The sequence below is a fragment of the Panthera pardus genome, unplaced genomic scaffold, assembly GCF_024362965.1.
Source record: "Panthera pardus isolate Hobbes unplaced genomic scaffold, ASM2436296v1 HiC_scaffold_20, whole genome shotgun sequence".
In the NCBI taxonomy this organism is placed as follows: domain Eukaryota; kingdom Metazoa; phylum Chordata; class Mammalia; order Carnivora; family Felidae; genus Panthera; species Panthera pardus.
In genome coordinates this window covers 60,203,628-60,224,042 of record NW_026526766.1, presented here as the reverse complement: position 1 = coordinate 60,224,042, position 20,415 = coordinate 60,203,628, and the positions used below count along the sequence as shown (strand labels likewise).

The 20,415-nt window shown below is 47.6% G+C and overlaps 1 protein-coding gene across 1 annotated transcript in view; it reads left to right on the top strand.

Annotated features, from left to right (window-relative positions):
* The first annotated feature begins 2,915 nt into the window (after window positions 1-2,915).
* The window catches only part of TRIM14 (tripartite motif containing 14), a 33,043-nt gene continuing 15,543 nt past the window's right edge, over window positions 2,916-20,415 (top strand). The window contains exons 1-3 of the mRNA XM_019454392.2: window positions 2,916-3,149; window positions 5,670-5,765; window positions 16,631-16,864. Coding sequence (XP_019309937.1) covers window positions 2,916-3,149; window positions 5,670-5,765; window positions 16,631-16,864 — 564 coding nt within the window. The remainder of the gene's footprint in view (window positions 3,150-5,669; window positions 5,766-16,630; window positions 16,865-20,415) is intronic.

Below are 20,415 nucleotides of genomic sequence, written 5' to 3'. Positions count from 1 at the left end.
GTTTCTGTGCCCGAGTGCCCCCTCCCCTAGCCATGGCTTGGTCCCCTTGTCTGACTGCACACCCCAGCTGCCCACGTTCCCTATCTTGTTTACTCAGTCACTGGGGCTCGCCAAAGGCCAAATCCCAGGCACTGCCAGGGAAGCAGAGCTCCACTGGATGGGGTTACCTCTCCCACCTCATTTGTGGCCAGCACTTCACAGTTTACAAAGCCCTCCCACCTCCACTCACTGGCACATCTAACTCTAATTCTAACATGGGCCAGAATTAATTCCTGTGGTCAGAATAATGATACTATCCCCATGTCCTTGTCAGAGAATGAAGAAGCATCGTGCCCACAGGCACTGGCTGCAAAGAGCTGGAGGTGGGGCTGAGCCTGGGGAGGGACCCGAATGCCTCCTCTGCACATAACCTTCTCGAGCTCTCCCTACCCCTCAGGGACCCAGACCTCATGCTTAAAAACAATATGAAGGCATCCATGAACAAAACTGTTTTTGGGTTGTTTTGTTTTGTTTTTACAACTAGGATTATTTAAATGAATTTAAGTGATTTCACAGCAAGGGAGAGGGATAGGTAATTTTTATCAAATATTTTTTTAAGCCATTTTTTAAAAATTGTGTTTTTGTTTATATTCTTGACTGATGAAGTAGAACTTGCCCAGCATCTGCAGGGTCGGGCCCTCACACTCAGGGCAAGTAGAATGTGCACTCATTTCTTTACTCCATACTCTGGGAGCCCCCTGTTGACTCAGGAACTTTCTGAGAACAAAGACAGCACTGGGAGATGAGCATTGAGGGCTACCCACCTTAGCTCTACGATAATTATTCTTCCTGATTGTATCATAGAGGGAAGAAGGAAGTAAAAAATAGATCTATGCTTTTAATATGAACCCGTGCCTGAAATAGTTTGATTGTTTTAATGTTGTTTCTGAAATTCCTTTTACCTTTGTAAAAAAAATTAAGAAATAAAAGTGAAAATAGATGTGAAATCGTGCAATGGCAAGAATGTAACAAAATAATAAACATCTGCCTAAATATTTTAATACATGGAGCTTTCCTTTTCTTGATTGGTTCCACAAATACCAGTTAAGTATCTCCTTGTTTGGGCCAGAGACCAGGCCGGGAAACAAATACAACAGACTTGGTCCCTGACCTCTGAAGTTTTCAGTCATGGTTGGATGGAAGGGGAGGGCCAGGATAGGGAAAGTGTGGGCTGCTCTGGGAGGAGAAGCAAGGAAGGCTTCCTGGGGGAGGTGATATTTCGGCAGACCCCTGAAAGATAAATAGAAGCAAGCAGGGCAAAAGGTATTTGGGAAAGAGAGGTCCCAAACAGAGAAAACTGCCTATTCCCTGGTCTGAAAACAAGTGAAGGGTGGAGTACAGACAGGGCAGGGATCAAGGGTATTAGAGCCAAGGATAGGAAATGAGAATTTTTTTCCAATTTTATTGAGATATTCCAATCTTATTGACAAGTTGTATATATTTAGGTTGCATGTGATTTTTTAAGGTGTACAAGCGTGATGATTTAATATATGTATACCTTATGAAATGATTACCACATTCAAGTTAATTAACACATCTGTTATATCACATAGTTACCATTTTTTGTGTGTGGTGAGAACATGAGATCTACTCTCAACAAATTTCAAGTATACAGTACAGTATTACTAACTATAGTCAGCATGCTATACATTAGATCTCCAGAACATAAGCATCTTACTTTTTAAAATTTTTTTTAATGTTTATTTTTGACAGAGAGACAGAGCATGAGCAGGGGAGGGGCAGAGAGAGAGGGAGACACAGAATCTGAAACAGGCTCCAGGCTCTGAGCTGTCAGCACAGAGCCCCACGCGGGTCTCGAACTCAGGGACAGCAAGGTCATGACCTGAGCCAAAGTCTGACACTCAACCGACTGAGCCACCCAGGCGCCCCAAACTTAGGCATCTTATAACTAAAAGTTTGTACCCTCCCCCCCCCCCCCCCCCCCCCGCAACCCCTGGCAACCGCCTTTCTGCTCTGTTTTTAGGAGTTCAACTGTTTGTTTTTGGTTTTTTTAGATTCCACATAAGCGAAACCAAATAGTATTTGTTTTTCTGTCTGGCTTATTTCACTTAGCATAATGTCCTCCAAGCTCATCCATGTGGCAACTGGCAGGATTTCCTTTTTTGGGTCTGAATAACATTTCACTGTATATACACACAGCACATCGTTATCCATTCATTCATGGAAGGACATTGGTTATTTCCACGTCTTGGTTATTGTGAATAATTTTGCAAGGTGCCCGCCAGTGCAGATATCTCTTTCAGTTACTGACTTCATAATCTTTCGGTATATATACCCAAAAGGGAGATTGCTGGATCATACGGTAGTTCCATTTTTAATTTTTTGAGGAACCTCCATACTGTTTTCCATGATGGCTGTACGAATTTACACGGGTGGACTGGGAGACAGCCTGGGGGCAACGGGAGTTTCCAAAGTGATTCTGCCAGTTGTGGGAATGGTGGTTTCTCCTGGGGAAAGAGCAGAGAGAATCAAGGGAAAGTGAAAAGTGTCGGTAACGCACATCACCTGGAGAGGCCTCCGCCAACTTTGGCCCCACCCACAGGGCTGCAGTTTTCTGAGCATGACTGGACTCGCATCACTGAGCCGGGAAGCTCACCCCCTTTCAGTCAGCCCACGAGAAGCGAACCCCATTTCGGCGGCGGCCCCCTCAGCGCCACTGAAGCTGCCGGGACAGGCGGAGCGGGGGAGGGCACCCCGCGGGGCCGCAGGGCGCCGATGGCCGCCGCTACCCGGCCGGAGGCGTGCCCGCCTCCCTTCCTCCCGGAGCTGGGCCGCCCCGCCCAGCCCCACCGCTCAGGGTTTCGATTCTCCGCTGGAGCCCCTCCCCGACACCGCGGCCCGAAACCGAGGGCTAAATGGCGGACGCAGGGGCGCTGGCGGACGCAGGGGCGCAAAGCGGGACACCGGGGGGGCCGGGCCCCGCGAAGCTCGAAGACACGAGCGGCTGGCGCTGCCCGGAGCATAGCGACCGCGTGGTCGAGCTCTTCTGTCGCCGCTGCCGCCGCTGCGTGTGCGCACTCTGCCCGGTGCTGGGCGCGCACCGCGGCCACCCGGTGGGCCTGGCGCTGGAGGAGGCGGCGCACGTGCAGGTGGGAACGCAGGCGGCGCGCGGAGGCGGGTGCCCGCAACGGACTCGGTGGGGCGTGCCGGGTGGGCCGGCCGTTTCTTTCGGTTTGGTTTGCAACCGAAGGGCGGCCCAGAGGACCTGTAGACGGCCCACCTGCTGTCGCCAAGGATCAGTTAAGCTTCAGAAGAGGTGGGTTTCGGGAGTGAAAACTTAGGCGCCCCGACTGATCCGCAGATGTCCTTGACCTCGTCCACCACGGTGGGTCCACCACACCGCCCTTGGCCTGAAAGAAAGTCTGCCTTTAGAGAAAGTTGAAAAGCCACACAGGCATCTCTGGTTTTCTCTCCTGGAGTTCACCGACAGGGGCTGAGGACTGCCTGACTGCCTGCCCTGGGAGCGGCCTCCAGCCACTGACTCCGCCCTTCTCCTCCCCGCACGTGCCCATTCCACGCATTTAACAGCCAGGTGGGGAGCTATGACAGCCATTTTATTGATAAGAAAAGAAAGGCTCTGGAAGCCGAGGCTGGCTTTGAACCCAGCACTCCACAGCTGGATTGCCTCCACTGGCCCACTCCCACCTTGGAGCCCTCACCTGTGCATAATCCTAATAGCGGTCAGGGGCTCCGGACTCTTGTTCCGGCCTTAGGGCCAACTTGTTCTGTGACTCTGGTCAAATCCTCTGCCTCCCTGAGATAGGCAGGCCCGCCCGTTTCTGGCGGATGTTGATTCTACCACTTCCTCTTGCAGCAGTTTTTGGTGATTAATGACCTTTTTCCTCACATTGTGACAACCTTGGAGCTCCAAAGTGAGAATGGGCCCTGTGGGACCTGGTTCAGTTGGCGGGGGGGGGGGGGGGGGGGGGGGGGGAGTCTTGGGTTTGAGGCCTTTCTTATCTGTAAAATAACTGTAATAATAATAGCTCCTCAGAAGGCTGTTTCCAGAATTAACATGGCTGCTTCCAGAGATAGGGCTTGGGCATCTCATAGGCAGGTCCACCCACCTACCTACCAACATACTCATTTTGTGTTCACACACCTACCCACTCACCTGTTTATCCATCATCCTTCCATCCACTCATCAAACATTCATTCGGCACACCCCTTGTGCCACGAGTTAAGGAACAGATCAATTCTTCCCTGATCAGGAATTTCCTGGCTGGTGAGGTGAGAACAAATAGTGACTGTACGGTGTGATAAGTATCGTAATTGGGGAGCCAGAGAGAAGACAGTATGAACTAGGAGCAGGGAGCGCAGGAAGACTTCCCAGAGGAGTGCCATTGGAACTGTCCTTGAAGGATGAGTAGGATTCCACCAGGTAGCATGACAGGCACAGCACCATGTGACTGGGAGGCCCAGGCACCAGGAGGCTGGGTTATCTTTGGGTGACAGCAGCTAGACTTGATGGCTTAGAAATCACAGTGGGGTAAAAGATGTGCTCCCGAATTTGAGGCTGTGGCTTCTACCTGGGTTACCATTGTGTCCTCACCCCCAGCCACGACCTAGAATTACAACTGCACACAGTAGCAGATGCTTGTTGGGTGTTACAATAACAGTAAGAGCTATACCTGTTGAGTACTTACTGCCTGCCAAACACTGCACCAAGCACTTCGTGTACTTTTCATTCTCTACAGCAATGCGATGCGGTTATCCCCATGTTTATGGCTAAAGAAACAGGTTTAGAGAAGTGAGGTCACTTGTCCAGGTCACATGAAAGGAGGGCCAGGAATCAGACCTAGGAAGCCGCCTGTCCCTCTGGGGCTTATGCTCATAACAGCTTGCTGGGTGGCTCCAGCTCTCCGCTTGAAGCTGGCAGCCCTTGGTCATTGTGTTTGATTCAGCAAACACTTCTGGGTCACCCCGTGATCCCCATGGCAGAGCTGGGAATGGAGCAAGCCTGCCCTCAGGGAGCTCCCAGTTGACGGGGCAGCCAGACCTGGGGCCAGCAGCTGTGTGTAAGGCCAGCTCTAAGAAGATCCGGATAGAGGCAAGCTCAAACCCGTGGGGAAGAGGCTCACAGAGCAGGCCTTTGGGAAAATGGTAATTGCAAAACAAGGAACTCTGGAAGGGAGCCATTTCAGGTGGGAGGGAGAAGGGAGCATGAACCCCCACAGACCTCACCCGTGCAGGTCTTCTGAACCCCAGTTCAAGCCAAAGGGCCACAGGCTCCCTGGCATGTAATAGGTGCTTAGTTAATACTGACTCCATAAGTGAAATGCTCTTCTCCTGTCCCCAAGCTGCTTGCCTTAAGGTCCTATTTGAAAGGGTGAAAAACCAGGCCATAAGCAGGAATTGTTCTAGAAAAAAGGGAGGGGGGATCAAGGTTGGAAGAATATCTGATGTGGGATTCTGAGGATCAGAGGGACCCTCATTCCGGCTCATCCTCCAATTTGCCACGTGACTCTGGGCCAGTCACCTCACCTCTGAGTCTCAGATACCTCAGCTGAAACAAAATACAGGGGTGGGAGGAGATGACCCCTGGGTGGCTTGTTATCTCAAAAGTCACAGTATTAAGTATTAATTTTTCCTAGCTCTTTCACATACAGAAACGCATCCAAGAATGTTTAAAGCACTTGGAAGCCAAGAAGCAGCAGCAAGTTGGCAACATAACCCAGATAGAAGAAGCTGCCGAGAAGCTCAAGGCAAGTGGACATTTCTTCCTTGTTCTAGTTGAGATGTTCACACTTCCCCTGGTACACAAGGCTCTCCTCAATATGGAGCCAAGGGAAGATCAAAACTAACCTCAAAGGGACAGATCAGGTTTGATGGGGCTTGGGACTTCTATAATGTAGGGGACTCTTTTTAAGGAAAATGACACAAGGGGCACCTGGATGGCTCAGTTAGGCATCCGACTCTTGGTTTCAGCTCAGGTCACGATATCACGGTTTCGTGGGTTCAAGCCCCACGTTGGGCTCTGCGCTGATGGCGAGGAGCCTGCTTGGGATTCTCTGTCTCCCTCTTTGCCCCTCCCCCACTCACGCTGCCTCTGTCTCTCTCAAAAATAAATAAACTTTAAAAAAAAAAAAAAAGAAAGAAAAATGACACAAAATCAGGTGCAAGACCATGAAGGGCCCTGGCTAATGAGGAGCCTTAAGCTTCTGTTGTGTTAGCTTTGTGTGAATCCACTTCTGCCCAGCACCTTAGCTAACTTACCCCGTGGCAGCTCACAGAATGGAGGAACAGCCTTTCCTTCTGGCAACCGCCAAGGCCATTCTCTTAGAGGGACCAGTCATCCATCCCCTGCACCCCAAATCACCTTAAACAAAGCAAAATGCAGCATAAGGAGCATACAAACAGCTCTTTGGGTTTTACTGCTTTGTTGAAAGAAAGAAAATAGGGTATCAATGTATTCCATAAATAAATACTTTCTTCAGGCTTCTCCTTTCATAGCAGTGTTTATTTACATGGATTCTTTTGTGGGCTTGAAATGGGAAGTTGGGGCTGACGTTATTGGAAGCTGCCATCTGACTAAAAAAGTTGCTGGGTCTTCTGGTCCTTTTATGTGAACTGAACTGGTCCCTTCCCCTTTCACCCTCAGCTGGCCCCTCCTGGAAATGAGGGCTAGGGTGGGATGCCTGCCCAGGGTCTCTGCCCCTGAGGGCTCTGTAAACCCTGGACTGACCCCTCACAAGTCAGGCAGAGAGACTGGCTCCAACCAAGGGAGTAGCTGGCACCCAGGACTTTCTGGGCCAGGCCCACAGCAGAGTGGAGAGGCCAAGACCCAGGCCAGGCCACAGAATTGACCTCCTGTTGGCCCAGCATCCACTGTCTGTGACTGCATGCCGGAGTGTGCTGGGGACAGTTGTGGTTTATACCTGTGGCCCCAGCTTCATTATTCATAGTGACGCTCATGTCTTCAAGAGCATTTCTCCGGGCTCAGACCAATAGTGGTTTGAAAAGATTTGGCAAGGGATGGGGGAAGTGCTTTGGGCTGTGCGGCTAGAACAGAATTGGGATACAGATTCACTGTCTGCAAATCTCTGAGCACGTATGGTTGGGGGCTCCCCAGGAAAGAGTTAGGACCCATGTGGAGAGTCTAAGGGGGCCCGTTTCAGCTTCCTCTAAGGAATGGAATTTTCTTTCTTTTAGTCTTCTCCTCCAACTTTTAAACTTTCATTTTGAAATAATTCCAAATTCACAGGATGTTGCAAAGGTAGTACAGAGAAGCCTTGTGTACCTTCCACCTAGTTTGCCCTACGGGTTAGATCTTACATACATACAGCGCAGTATCAAAACCAGAATTGACAGGGGTGCCTGGGTGGCTCAGTTGGTTAAGCATCCAACCCTTGGTTTCAGCTCAGGTCACGATCTCACAGTTTGTAAGTTTGAGCCCTGCAACAGGCTCTGTGCTGACAGCTCAGAGCCTGGAGCCTGCTTCGGATTCTGTGCCTCCCCCTCCCGTTGTGACCCTCCCCTGCTTATGCTCGCTCGCTCACTCTCTCTTTCATAAGTAAGTAAATGAACATTAAGAAAAAAAAAAAAAAGTCCAGGGTATCCATTGTGTTCTTGTATGGATTGTGCTCTTGCTGTCATGACTGAGACTCTTTGGCTAGTCCTAGATCCCAAAGATTTCCGCCTTGGGTTTTTTTTGTTTGTTTGTTTTTCCGAAAAGTTTTATAATTTTACATTGAAGTCCATGATTCTTGTCAAGCTAATTTTTGCATAAGATGTGAGATTTAGCTCAAAGGTCTTTTTTTTTTTTTTTCCTTACGGATATCCAATTCCTCCAGCACTGTTTGTTGAAAAGACTGTGTTTTCTCCATTGAATTGCTTTTGTCAAAAGTCAGTTGGCCATAGTTGGCTGAGGCTATTTCTGGGTCCTCTATTCGGCTCCATTGATCTACGAGTCTATCCCTCTACCATCACATGGTCTTGATTGCTAGAGGTGAGAAGTCCTGAAATAACTGATACCTCCCGCTGGATTCTTTTTCAAAATTGTTTTAGCTATTCTAGTTCCTTTGCCTTTCCATTTAAGTTTGAGAATGATCTTGTCTGCTTTGTTGGGATTTTGGTAGGAATTGTGTTCAGCATGTTTATCAAATTGGAGAGAGCTGACATCTTTACTATGTTATCTTACAGTCTGTGACCACACCCCTCTTCATTTATTTAGATTTGGGGGGGTTGACAGCATTTTGTAGTTTTCAGCATGCAAATCTGTATATGGTTTATTGGACGTACAGCTCAGTGGCCCTCAGAAGGTAATAAGAAGGGGAACCTGGGTGGCTCAGTCAGGTGAGTGTCCAACTCTTGATTTCAGCTCAGGTCATGATCTCATGGTTCATAGGTTCGGCCCCGCCTTGGGCTCTGGGCTGACAGCTTGGAGCCTGCTTAGGATTCTCTCCTGCCTCTCTCTCTGCCCCTCCCCTGTTCATGTGCACACACTCTCTCTCTCTTTTAAAATAAATAAATAGGGGCGCCTGGGTGGCTCAGTCGGTTGAGCAGCTGACTTCGGCTCGGGTCATGATCTCGCAGTCCGTGAGTTCGAGCCCCACGTCGGGCTCTGTGCTGACAGCTTAGAGCCTGGAGCCTGTTTCAGATTCTGTGTCTCCCTCTCTCTGACCCTCCCCCATTCATGCTCTGTCTCTCTCTGTCTCAAAAATAAATAAACGTTAAAAAAAATTTTTTTTAAAATAAAAATTAAAAAAATAAAAAATAAACCTTAAAAAAAGATAATAAAAAGAATGAGATTAATGGCCAGCATTTTAATTTTTTTTTAATGTTTGTTTATTTTTGAGAGAGAGACAGACTGCAAGCAGGGAAACGGCAGAAAGAGAGGGAGACACAGAATTCAAAGCAGGCCCCAGGCTCTGAGCTGTCAGCACAGAGCCTGACCTGGAGCTTGAATCCACGAACTATGAGATCATGACCTGAGCCGAAGTCAGACACTCAACCAACTGAGCCCCCCAGGTGCTGCCGTGGTCAGCATTTTAAAGCTGAAACGGGTTGATTGGTTGATCTGTATAAAAATTTAGATGTAAAAAAGTATGAAGATGTGGCCGTCCTACACCTGCGCTCCTACATGGGCGCTGTCAGAGCTGATTAGGTGCTCCCACTGGAAGGACACCTGTCTCCAAGTCTCCCAGCCCCCACCTGAGCACCTCCCTCACTGTGTTACCAGTCTGGCTCCTGGGGGCATTTATATTTCCATTCCTGGTTAAGAAACAGAGGTTTAGGGGCTCTTGCATGGCTCAGTTAAGGTTCTGACTTCCCGCTCAGGCCATGATCTCGCGGTTCCTGGGTTCGAGCCCCACATCAGGCTCCGTGCTGACAGCTCAGAGCCTGGAGCCTGCTTTGAATTCTGTCTCTGTCTCTCTCTCTCTCTCTGTCTCTCTCTGCGCCTCCCCGCTCATGCTCTGTCTCTGTCTCTGTCTCTCTCTCTCTCAAATAAATAGACTTAAAAAAAAACCAGAGGTTTAAAAATTCAGCCGTACTTAACTAGGTGATGGGGGATTAAGAATATGCCTGTAATGATGAGCACTGAGTAATGTATAGAATTGTTGAATCACTGTATTGTACACCTGAAACTAACTTAACACTGTACATTAATTTTACTGGAATTTTTAAAGATTCAGCCACACTTCAAGCCAACTACTGTTCACATTTTGATATTTTTTTCTCTGTACATGTATACGCATTGATATAGTTTGAGACATATCCTCTACACAGTTCTAATATCATATCCCCACTTTGGAGCTAAGGCATGTTGGCTCGTTTCCTTGTGTGGTTTGCTATTTGTATCTTCACCTTGCTGCCCTCAGTAGGTGTTTTGCATGGTGAGGACACCATGGGTTGTGGGAGCTCGCCTTAAGAGCCCTGAAGCCAGAGCATCTGCAGTGTACTCTTATCAGTTTCAGTAGTTACAGACCTGTTTTTATATATGAATTTTGCAGTTTTGAGGGTCTATGAACTAGGACTTGAATTCTTCTCAATACAAGCCTGTTGTTTGGTTTATGTGTTTTGCCGATGACTCTCTTTTTCACCCATGACCCTTGATGGATGAGAAGATTCCTTGCCCCTTCCTCAGGCCAGTGGGTGGAGTTTTCCCAGTGCCTCGTTCCTGGATGGAGGGGCTGTCTGTGCACCTGACTTGGTGCAGGTGACAGGTGCCCAGAGCATCCTCTGAGACGACCAGGCCCCCAGTGTGGTGTGGCTGTCATACGCTCCTCTGCCCTTCCTGGGGTCACTCAGCTCAGCTTCTGCGTAGCTCTTACAGCAGGTTCTCTCTTTGTTTCGGGAAACTAGGGGTTTCTGTTGTTGTTTGTTTGTAGGTCTGGTTTTGGTTTTTGAGCTTGGTCGTGGAATTTAAAAATTTGCTCATTTTATCAGCATTTCTATGTATTTGAACTAGGAAGGGGGATTTTCCACATCAGCTCCTTCTCTCTTATTGACCAAAACTATATGTCATTTTACATATGGGGTTTTTGTTTTTGCTTAAGATCATAACACTTCCCTGTGTCATTAAAAGTTCTTTATCAATGTCAGTATTAGAGGCTGTATATTCCATTATATGGATCTACCATGATTAAGCCATTTCCCCAGTGTTGAACATTTAGATCATTTCCAGTTTTCCATTAATGTAAAATAACACTGCAGTGAACATTTTTTACTTATTCTCTTCAGACGCATTCCTGGAAATGATTCGTCTGGCTCAGTAGGCACAAATGTTTATAAGGACTCTCAGGCATTCTGCTGAACTGTGGCTAGTGTGGTGTGTGGAAGAAAGCTCAAGGGAAACCATGCCGCTCTGTACTTGCTTTCCTAGAGGCATTACTAGGGGAAAGGTCATTCACCTGAAAATTAATCCATAAAACACCTTTGTCGACAAACTAAAAACAGTAAAGTTTATACACGGTCCAAAGCCCATTGTCTACAAACCAATGATCACGCCCAACTAACCCCTTCTTCCCAGAGAACAATCAAGAGGACCTTCCTCATTAATCCTCAACCAACACCCATTAAATGATTTTCTCTGACATCCTTGTTGGTAGGCTATTTGCTTCCCCTTTGTGGCTCCTCAGAGGGCCGGTACCTGCAGGTGGACGGAAAACTCAACACTTACCTGCTACCCTAACTCAACAGGGATGGGAGTGCTTATGTTCTTTCTGAATCTTCCCACTTTATTCCAGGGAACTTTTGATACCGTTATAAGGAGGGGGGAGCATATAAATATATATACTATATAGATAAATATGTAGTTAAGTTTGATTACTGTCTGTCACGTCCAGACCTAGGTAGGAAGTTAGGATGGGCACAGACTTCCAGAGCTGAAAGGCCCTTGGAGATGGGGCCACCCAGGAAGAGAAGTGACTTACCACCAGTCACACAGGAAGGCAGAGGTGGACCTGGGGCCACAGCTGTATCTATCAAGGCCCATCCAGGAAGACAGAAGCCACTTCGAGGGGATGAATGCAGGGAATGGAGGCCAGCGTGGGAAAGGTGGAGAAACCAGCCAGGGGGCAGCGAGGCAGTAGCATCAGCAGGAGGCACCTTTACATGTGGCCGGCAAGGCCAAGGGAAAAGATGGGATAACCGGGGGCAGGGGCCAAGATACCTTTGCAGGAACTGGAACCAGAGTGGGCCTGTCCTGTGGAAGCTGGAGGGTAGAAGGGATGCAGGAATACACCCTCTTGTGGAAAAACCACCCTGGTGGGAGGGACACCCTGGATGCTGCCTTCTCTTGCCTCCTTCTAGTCCCTCCTCCCATTGATCAGACCCAGCCCGAAGGAAGATCCTGGAAATTCAGGAGTCAGCCCCTCTCCCTCTGGAGTAGTGCTGGGGGAAGGACAGGAAATGGACCTGAGTCACATGGGCCTAGACTGGCTCCCTGGGCAGGGAAATAAACAGCCTCCATTCCTGGCTTTATGCCTTTCCCTGTGACCCACAGAGCTGCAGAGCCTGAACCACAGATTAGGGTCAGGGGACCAGTGATGTGACAGAAAGTGGCCTTTGCCAGAGGGGGAACAGGAAGATGTAGACTCAGCCATGCTGCTGTTGACACTGACGATGCCACCGGTCTCTACCACCCCTGCTGGGCATGGCCTCCCCTCTGCTTCTTCCTGCAGGCCACTGCCACATATCAGAGTGGTCGGGATGGCGTAGCTAAAGTGGAGAGGGCAGGGGTCGACAGCATGCCTGTCTTCCCCAGTGGGATGCCCCTGACAGGTGCCCACAGAAAGGTTGTCCAAAGTCCTACTGAATTATCAGCAAAACAGCTCTTTCCGTTTTCCTCACAGGCTCCTCACCCTCCACGGGACCCAGACAGGCCTCCAGGGCCCTGGGCAGAGATGGAGTCACATAGCAGCCAGCACTCCATGTGCAAAATCCCCCACCCTCCCATGAGTGCGCTTCATCGATGCCCGAGTGCCTTTCCCTCCCCAGCCGGTTACCTTCCCAACTAGACTGTCAGGCGCTCACCCAGCCCCACCCGCTCCAGTGCGAGCTACAGTTTCACTTTGAACCAACGTGGTCCAAGCCAGACACATACTTCCTTATCTCCTTGCCAGAATTCCCTCCCGCTTCTCTCCCTCTCCCTCCCAGTCTTTGTGTGTGTCTCTCTCTCACTCTGTCTCTCTTGTTCTTTTTTTTTTTTTTTTTTTTTTTTTTTTTTCAGAGAGATAACATGAGTTGGGGAGAGGGGCAGAGGGAGAGAGAGAATCTCAAGCAGACTCCACACTTGGCACAGGGCCTGACTCAGGGCTCAATCCCACAGCCCTGGGATCATGACCTGAGCCAAATTCTTTTTAACCATTTGCATAATCAGCCTCATCTGCTTACACCTTAAGTTTTCTTATAGAGGAGTGCCTGGGTGGTTCAATTGGTTAAGCATCTGACTCTTGGTTTTGGCTCAGGTCATGATCTTGTGGTTCACAAGTTCTAGGCCCTCATCGGGCTCCATGCTGGCAGTGTGGAGCCTGCTTGGGATTCTCTCTCCCTGTGCCCCTCCCCACCCTTTCAAAATAAATAAATAAATTAAAAAAAAAAAACTTTAAAAAATAAAAAATAAGTTTTCTTGTGGATGTTTTCAAACAGTTATTCCTGGAGTGAGAGTTATAACAATGTGTTTATAAAGTAGAGTTGTAGAGGGCATCTGGCTGGCTTAGTTTTTAAAGAGCATGTGACTCTTGATCTCGGGGTTTAAGTTCGAGCCCCACGTTGGATGGGAGATTACTTATAAAAAAATCTTTAAAAAAAAGTAGAGCTATAGAAACTGCTTGGAGCATAGCTTCGTCGGGAAATTATTTGCTCTCTTAGTTTCTATAGAAAGGTCTTCCAATTACTTACATTGCCTCCAAAATGTGTTTATAAATCAAGAGTTTGGAACACATTTTCTTTCCTTCATTTGGGTCATTCAGTAGAGATATATTTGTGTCCAGGTTCACTGGCCCATAGAAACCCTGTTGTAAGTGTAGGCTAATTCCCAGGCTAGCCCAATGGCAATTTAACCTAGGTTGCATATGGTTGGTATAAGCTAGCCTCAGAACCTAACCACTGCCTAGAGCACTGTATAGGAAACGGGACTTCAGGAACTCATCCCACAGATCATGCCAAACCACGTGTTCCTGCCCCACGAAGAGAACATGACATCACGGGGAGCCTGTCCACACCACATCCCCACCCCCACCCCCGGTGCCTCCCCAAGTACCAAAGGCCGCTATTCTGTTAGGTGTAGGAAAGAGGCCTATGTTTTGCTTTTGTTTTTTTTAATGATTTTCTGTTTTATCTTTTAATTGTACTAGTAGTGTATGAACACATGTTCATTTTTTTAAATGTTAATCGTAGTATATTAGAATATAGTATAGGGGCGCCTGGGTGGCGCAGTCGGTTAAGCGTCCGACTTCAGCCAGGTCACGATCTCACGGTCCGTGAGTTCGAGCCCCGCGTCAGGCTCTGGGCTGATGGCTCAGAGCCTGGAGCCTGTTTCCGATTCTGTGTCTCCCTCTCTCTCTGTCCCTCCCCCGTTCATGCTCTGTCTCTCTCTGTCCCACAAATAAATTAAAAAAACGTTGAAAAAAAAAAAAAAAAAAAAAAAGAATATAGTATAGAACTATAGAAACTACAAAGTGGGAGTTCCTCTTCGCCATCCCCCTAATCCTCACACCTCTTCCCAAGCATGACCAGAACTAACAGACATTGGAATGCACTTGCAGACATATATTTGCCTATACAGGTTTCCCCTGCTATCCAAAAGTAGAGTGTTCTGTGAAACCTTGTAGAAATGGCATAAAGTAAAGAGCATCTCCCGCTTTTCAAACGTTTGAGTAAAACCACTTCACTTTTACAAAAGACTGTTTTCTAACCAAATGCCTGTTTTCTAACCAAAAGAAATCTGAAGAACGTTTTCACTTTTGGGACAAAAACTATTACCACACTAATGTAGCTTTCGTAAGGTCAAAGTGGACTAACGCAGACTTTCAGAAAGCAGGCATACCTGTATCCATATATAATTTTTATTTAGTTATCTTTTATATAAATAGGATCATCCTGTATATATTATTGTGTAACTTGCTCTTTTTCATGTGGTGTCTTGGAGAGTTTTCAGTGCCAGGACATATGGATCCCCTGAATTCTTTGTGCAGGGTGTGTGTGTGTGTGTGTGTGTGTGTGTGTGTGTGTGTGTGTGTGTTAAAATATACATAACATAAAAGTTATGATTTTAACCATTTTTAAGTGTAAAATTCAGTGGGACTAACTGCATTTACAGTGTTGTACACTCATAACCACTATCTGTTTCCAAAAAGTTTTCACTATCTTAAATATAAACTCTAACCAATAAGCAATTACTTCCCTTCCCAGCAGCCCCTGGCAAACTCTAATCTATTTCCTGTCTCTGTGAACTGGTGTATTGTAGATATTTTATGAAAGGAAATCATACAATATTTGTCCTTTTGTGTCTGGCTTATTTCACTTAACATATCTTCCCGGGTCATCCAATTGTAGCATGTATCAGAACACTGCATTCTTTTTAATCACTACATATTATCGTTGCATGAATGCCTCATAATGTGTATAATAAACACACACGTATTTCCCAAAATGAAAATTTTGCCCAACTTTATCACCGACAATGCTGTATGAGCATCTTGGTACACAAACCTTCATGCACATGTGAAAATGTTTTCTAGGATCAATTCCTTCAAGAGGAATTGCTGCATCAAAGGACATATGCATTTATTTTTTTTTTAAATTTTTTTTTCAACGTTTTTAATTTATTTTTTTTGGGACAGAGAGAGACAGAGCATGAACGGGGGAGGGGCAGAGAGAGAGGGAAACACAGAATCAGAAACAGGCTCCAGGCTCCGAGCCATCAGCCCAGAGCCTGACGCGGGGCTCGAACTCACGGACCGCGAGATCGTGACCTGGCTGAAGTCGGACGCTTAACCGACTGCGCCACCCAGGCGCCCCAAAGGACATATGCATTTAAAAGATGGATATCGTCACATTGCCCTAAAAGTGCATTGCCAACAGATGCTACCACCCACCATGTATGTGAGTGCCTACTCCCCACACCATTTCAGACTCTGCTATTGTCCATCAGTTAAGATTCCTCCAGTCTGATGGCCAGAAAATATTTTCTGCTTACATTGCTCACTTCCTTGATTGTTTGAGAGGCTGAGTACCTCTTCATACAGTTATTGGCACTGGCATGTATTTGGTCCATTTTCAATCGAATGATTTCTTTTTTTTACTATAAGTTATGGATAATAAGCCTGTGTAGTTTGTTACTTGTCATGTGGTTGTACAGAACCTTCCCTCTTAGGAAAATTTTCACTTTTTTTAAAAATTGTTTTAATGTTTTTATTTATTTTTGAGAGAGAGAGAGAGCACAAGTGGGGAAGGGAGACACAGAATCTGAAGCAGGCCTCAGGCTCCGAGCTATCAGCACAGAGCCTGACACGGGGCTTGAATCTATGAACTGTGAGATCATGACCTGAGTGGAAGTCGGACAACCTAACCTGCTGAGCCACCCAGGCACCCTTGTTTTCATATTTAATAAGGCAGCTCATCCTTCATTGATCTTTTTAAAAATTTTTGGCTTTTCTTGTGCTTATTCTTCCCTACCATAATTTAATATTTGTTTAATCTGCATTGTTAATTAAGACTTTGGGATTACAGTGAATTTGTAGACCAATTTGGAGACAAGTAGCATCTCTAGCCACAGATAATGGTTTTTTGTTCTACACATTCAGAGGTTTGGTGTTTTGTTTTGTTTTTTAAATGTCTTCCAATACAATTTTATTCTTCTCTTTATGTAGGTCATTACAATTTTTGTTAGATTTATTTTTAGGTGTTGTCCTATTTTTTTTTCCTCCGACCATCTTTATTTCCCCATGTATTTTCCAATTGGTGATAGCTGGCACTTTGGAAAGCTTGAGTTTTAACAAGCTGATCTTCTACTTGCCCAGCCACCTTGCTGAACTCACGTTTTAGAAGTTACAATTTTTTTCATGTTGACTATTCCGGATTTCCTGGTTGGCAATGATGTCATCTGTAACTGGTTTCTTTTTAGGCTCATGCAGAGTCGAGTAAAACCTGGCTGACAGGAAAATTCACTGAACTCAGATTGCTACTTGATGAAGAGGAAGCGCTGGCAAAGAAATTCATTGATAAAAACATGCAGCTTACCCTCCAGGTGTACAGGGAGCAAATCGAGTCTTGTGGAGAGCAAATAGACGTCATGAACAAACTCTCCAGCAGGGTCTGGAGGATCAGCCAGGAGCCCAGTCCTGTCCAGCTGCTGCAGGTAATGCTGGATTTCTGCCCTCACGGTGGATCCCTGCCACCAACATTTCACGTTGGTCACTGGAACACAGTATTTACACACCAAGTAAATACACAGAGAATCAGCACGCAAGTTTTCTTGCCCCTACACCAGTGGGAAGAAAATATGCTTTGTTAGGAACAGTGTATACATCCTGGACTAATTAAATAACATTAACAGCCACCATTTGGGGGCAGGGGAGAGGCTCTATGTTCCCATCACTTTGTGTATCTTAGCTCTAATATTTACTAGAAGTCTGCAACGTGGATATTCTCACCCCATTTTATGAATGAGAAATTGAGGCTCAGGGAGGGTGAAGTGACTTTTCTGAGGTCACACAGCTGGTAGGTGGCAGAGCTGTGATCAGAGCCCAGGTCTGCCTGACTACAGAGCCACGAGGCCCCACTGCCTGGCCCTCTGCCTGTAGAGTCTTATTTGAGACCCTCCCCCTCCTGGAAGGGTAGGTGTCCTTTCAGCTCCTGAGCAGGCTCCACGAGGTGAATCACAGTTTGCTCAAAGGGGAGAGAAGGATCCTACTCCTTGGCCACTGGGCTTTGTTGGAGACTCTTCCCTTATACCAAGGGAGAGTCTAAGAAATAGCCCCTGTGATTCATTGCTGTATTAGTGAACACATGTTGTTGTGAGTGGTGTTCGTGTTTTCAAGGAACCACGGGAGAAACTTCCTTCTCGCGCCAGTGCTCCCATGCAGCCTCCAGTGTGCTTGGATTGCTTTCCTCCTCATGGAACTCTTCCTGTTTCCTTCCTTGCCAAGGCTTCTGGGAATCTCAGAGCTAAATATGTTTCAAACAGCTTGGCTAAGACTTGGTGGCATACATCTTGTTCCTCGTCTCACTCTGGCTTCCAGCTTATGTTCTTATCCTGGCGTTCTCTTCACCTAATTTTCCTGATTATAAAGGAAAATCTCACAGTATTAGATAGCCTTCATGAGATTCTTTACAGGCTTGTGGGAGAAGGCAAAGCATAACTAAAGGTGTCCTGGAGTGTAATCACAGATTAGACTGTGGCTGGAAAATAAGACAGACAAATCAGTCAGTCAGTACAAAACCAGTTAAGCCAGTCCCTGGCAGATATTTCTAGTCTTGTGCCTTTAGTGGCCTTGGTCAGTTTGGCTTCCGTGTGTCATTGTTAGCTAACAAAAAACTAAATCTAAGAAAAATTCTGGGTGAGGTACTTTCCTAGGCACAGTGGATATTATGCCTTAAGAGGGGCTAGATGCACAGTGGGGTACATTTGTTTGTTTGCTTTTTAAATAATGGTACTTTGTAGGGATATCTAACACAAAAGGATGCTTCTGTGGAGAAGAATGTTTCTCTTTAAAAAAAATTTTTTTTAACGTTTATTCATTTTTGAGACAGAGAGAGACAGAGCATGAATGGGGGAAGGTCAGAGAGAGAGGGAGACACAGAATCTGAAACAGGCTCCAGGCTCTCAGCTGTCAGCACAGAGCCCGACGCGGGGCTCGAACTCACAGACCGCGAGATCATGACCTGAACCGAAGTCAGACGCCCAACCGACTGAGCCACCCAGGCGCCCCATTCTTTTATCATAGATACAGTTTCAGGGCTTTGCCATCTTTTTTCTTTATTCTCTGGTGCCAGAACTACTGATATTCGTCATTTGTCATTTCCCCCTTCTATTTGCTTGTTCACGTATTCATCAAATACATACTGAGCAACCTGTTCGCACCAGGCCCCTGCTTGACATTAAGAGCCCATGGGTCAGGAGACATACTCAGAAACATTTATTTACAATGCAGCCCAAGTAAGCTATCAAAAGTATGTCCAAGAAATGTCCAATTCTGTATGGGGGGTCAGGGAAGACTTCTAAGGGAAGGTGACAGTGGAGCTCAGTGTGGGAGCATGAGGAGAGGCCACTGGGGATATACAGAGGGACAGAGCAGAGAGGACATCCCAGACAGGAAGGAATCATGTGCATGTGAGAGCCTGGCAGGCTGGGCAGCAGCGGGGGTTCAGCCAGGCAGGGATACGAGGGAGGAGGGGGTGTTGGGAGATGCAGCTGGACCAGGAAGCCAGGGCTAGTTAGCCAAGGGCCATATGTGCCTGGTCATGGGGTTTAGACTGTCCTGTAAAGATACGTGAGGAGTGTTGTGAACTGGGAAGGACTGGTCGGTTTAATGCTTTTGGAAGGTCACTTTGGTGACAGAGTGGAGGATGGACTGAGGTGGCCTGGGCCAGTGGAGGGGTGTCAGGATGGGAAGAGGCAGGCAGGTTTGAGAGATGCAACAGGATTGGTGATTGGAAGTGGTGGTGGAGGGGCGGGGAGATGCAAGATGATGCCCAGCCTCTGGCTTGAAAGATAGGACGCTCAGTTGGTTGAGCGTCTGACTTCGCCCCAGGTCATGATCTCATGGTTCGTGAGTTCAAGCCCCACATCAGGCTTGCTGCTGGCAGCGCAGAGACTGCTTTGGATCCTCTGTCCCTCTCTCTCTCTCTCTCTGCCCCTCACTCTTGTGCTCTCTCAAAAACAAGTAAAATATTGAAGGGAGGAGAGAGAAGGAAGGAAGGAAGGAAGGAAGGAAGGAAGGAAGGAAGGAAAGAAGAGGAAGGAGGAAGGGAGGGAGGAAAGAAGGAGGGAGGAATGAAGGGAGGGAGAGAAAGAAGGAAGGAGGAAGGGAGGAAGGAAGGGAGGGAGGAGGAAGGGAGGAGGGAGGAAGGAAGGGAGGGAGGAGGAAGGAAGGGAGGGAGGAAAGAAGGGGGAAGGGAGGAGGGAGGAAGGGAGGGAGGAGAAGGGAGGAAGGGAGGAGGGAGGAAGGAAGGAGGGAGGAAAGAAGGGAGGGAGGAGGAGAAGGAGGGAGGAAGAAGGGGAAGGGAGGGAGGAAGGAAGGGAGGGAGGGAAGGAAGGGAAGGGAGGAAGGAAGGAGAGGAGGAAGAAGGGAGGAGGAAGGAAGGGAGGAGGAAGAGGAGGAAGGAAGGAAGGGAGGGAGGAAAGAAGGGAGAGGAAGGGAGGGAGGAAGGGAGGGAGGAAAGAAGGGAGGAAGGAAGGAGGGAGGAAGGAAGGAAGGGAGGGAGGAAAGAAGGAGGAAGGGAAGGAGAAGGGAGGAAGGAAGGAGGAGAAGAAGGAAAGGAAGAGAGGGAGGAGGAAGGAAGGGAGGAAGGGAGGAAGAAGGGAGGAAGGAAGGGAGGGAGAGGAAGAAGGAGAGGAGGGAGGAATAAGGAGGGAGGAAGGAAGGGAAGGAGGGAGGAAGAAGGAGGAGGAAAGGAAGGGAGGAGGGAGGGAAGGAAGGGAGGAGGGAGGAAGAGGGAGGGAGGAAGAAGGGAGGAAGGGAGGAGGAATAAGGGAGGGGAGGAAGGGAGGGAGGAAAGAAGGGAGGAAGGAGAAGGAAGGGAGAGGAGGAAGGAAGAAGGGAGGGAGGAAGGGAGGGAAGAAGAGGAAGGAAGGGGGAGGAAGGAAGGGAGGGAGGAGGAAGAAGGGGGAGGAAGGAAGGAGGGAGGGAAGGAAGGAAGGGAGGGAGGAGAAGGAGGGAGGAAGGAGGGAGGGAGGAAAGAAGGGAA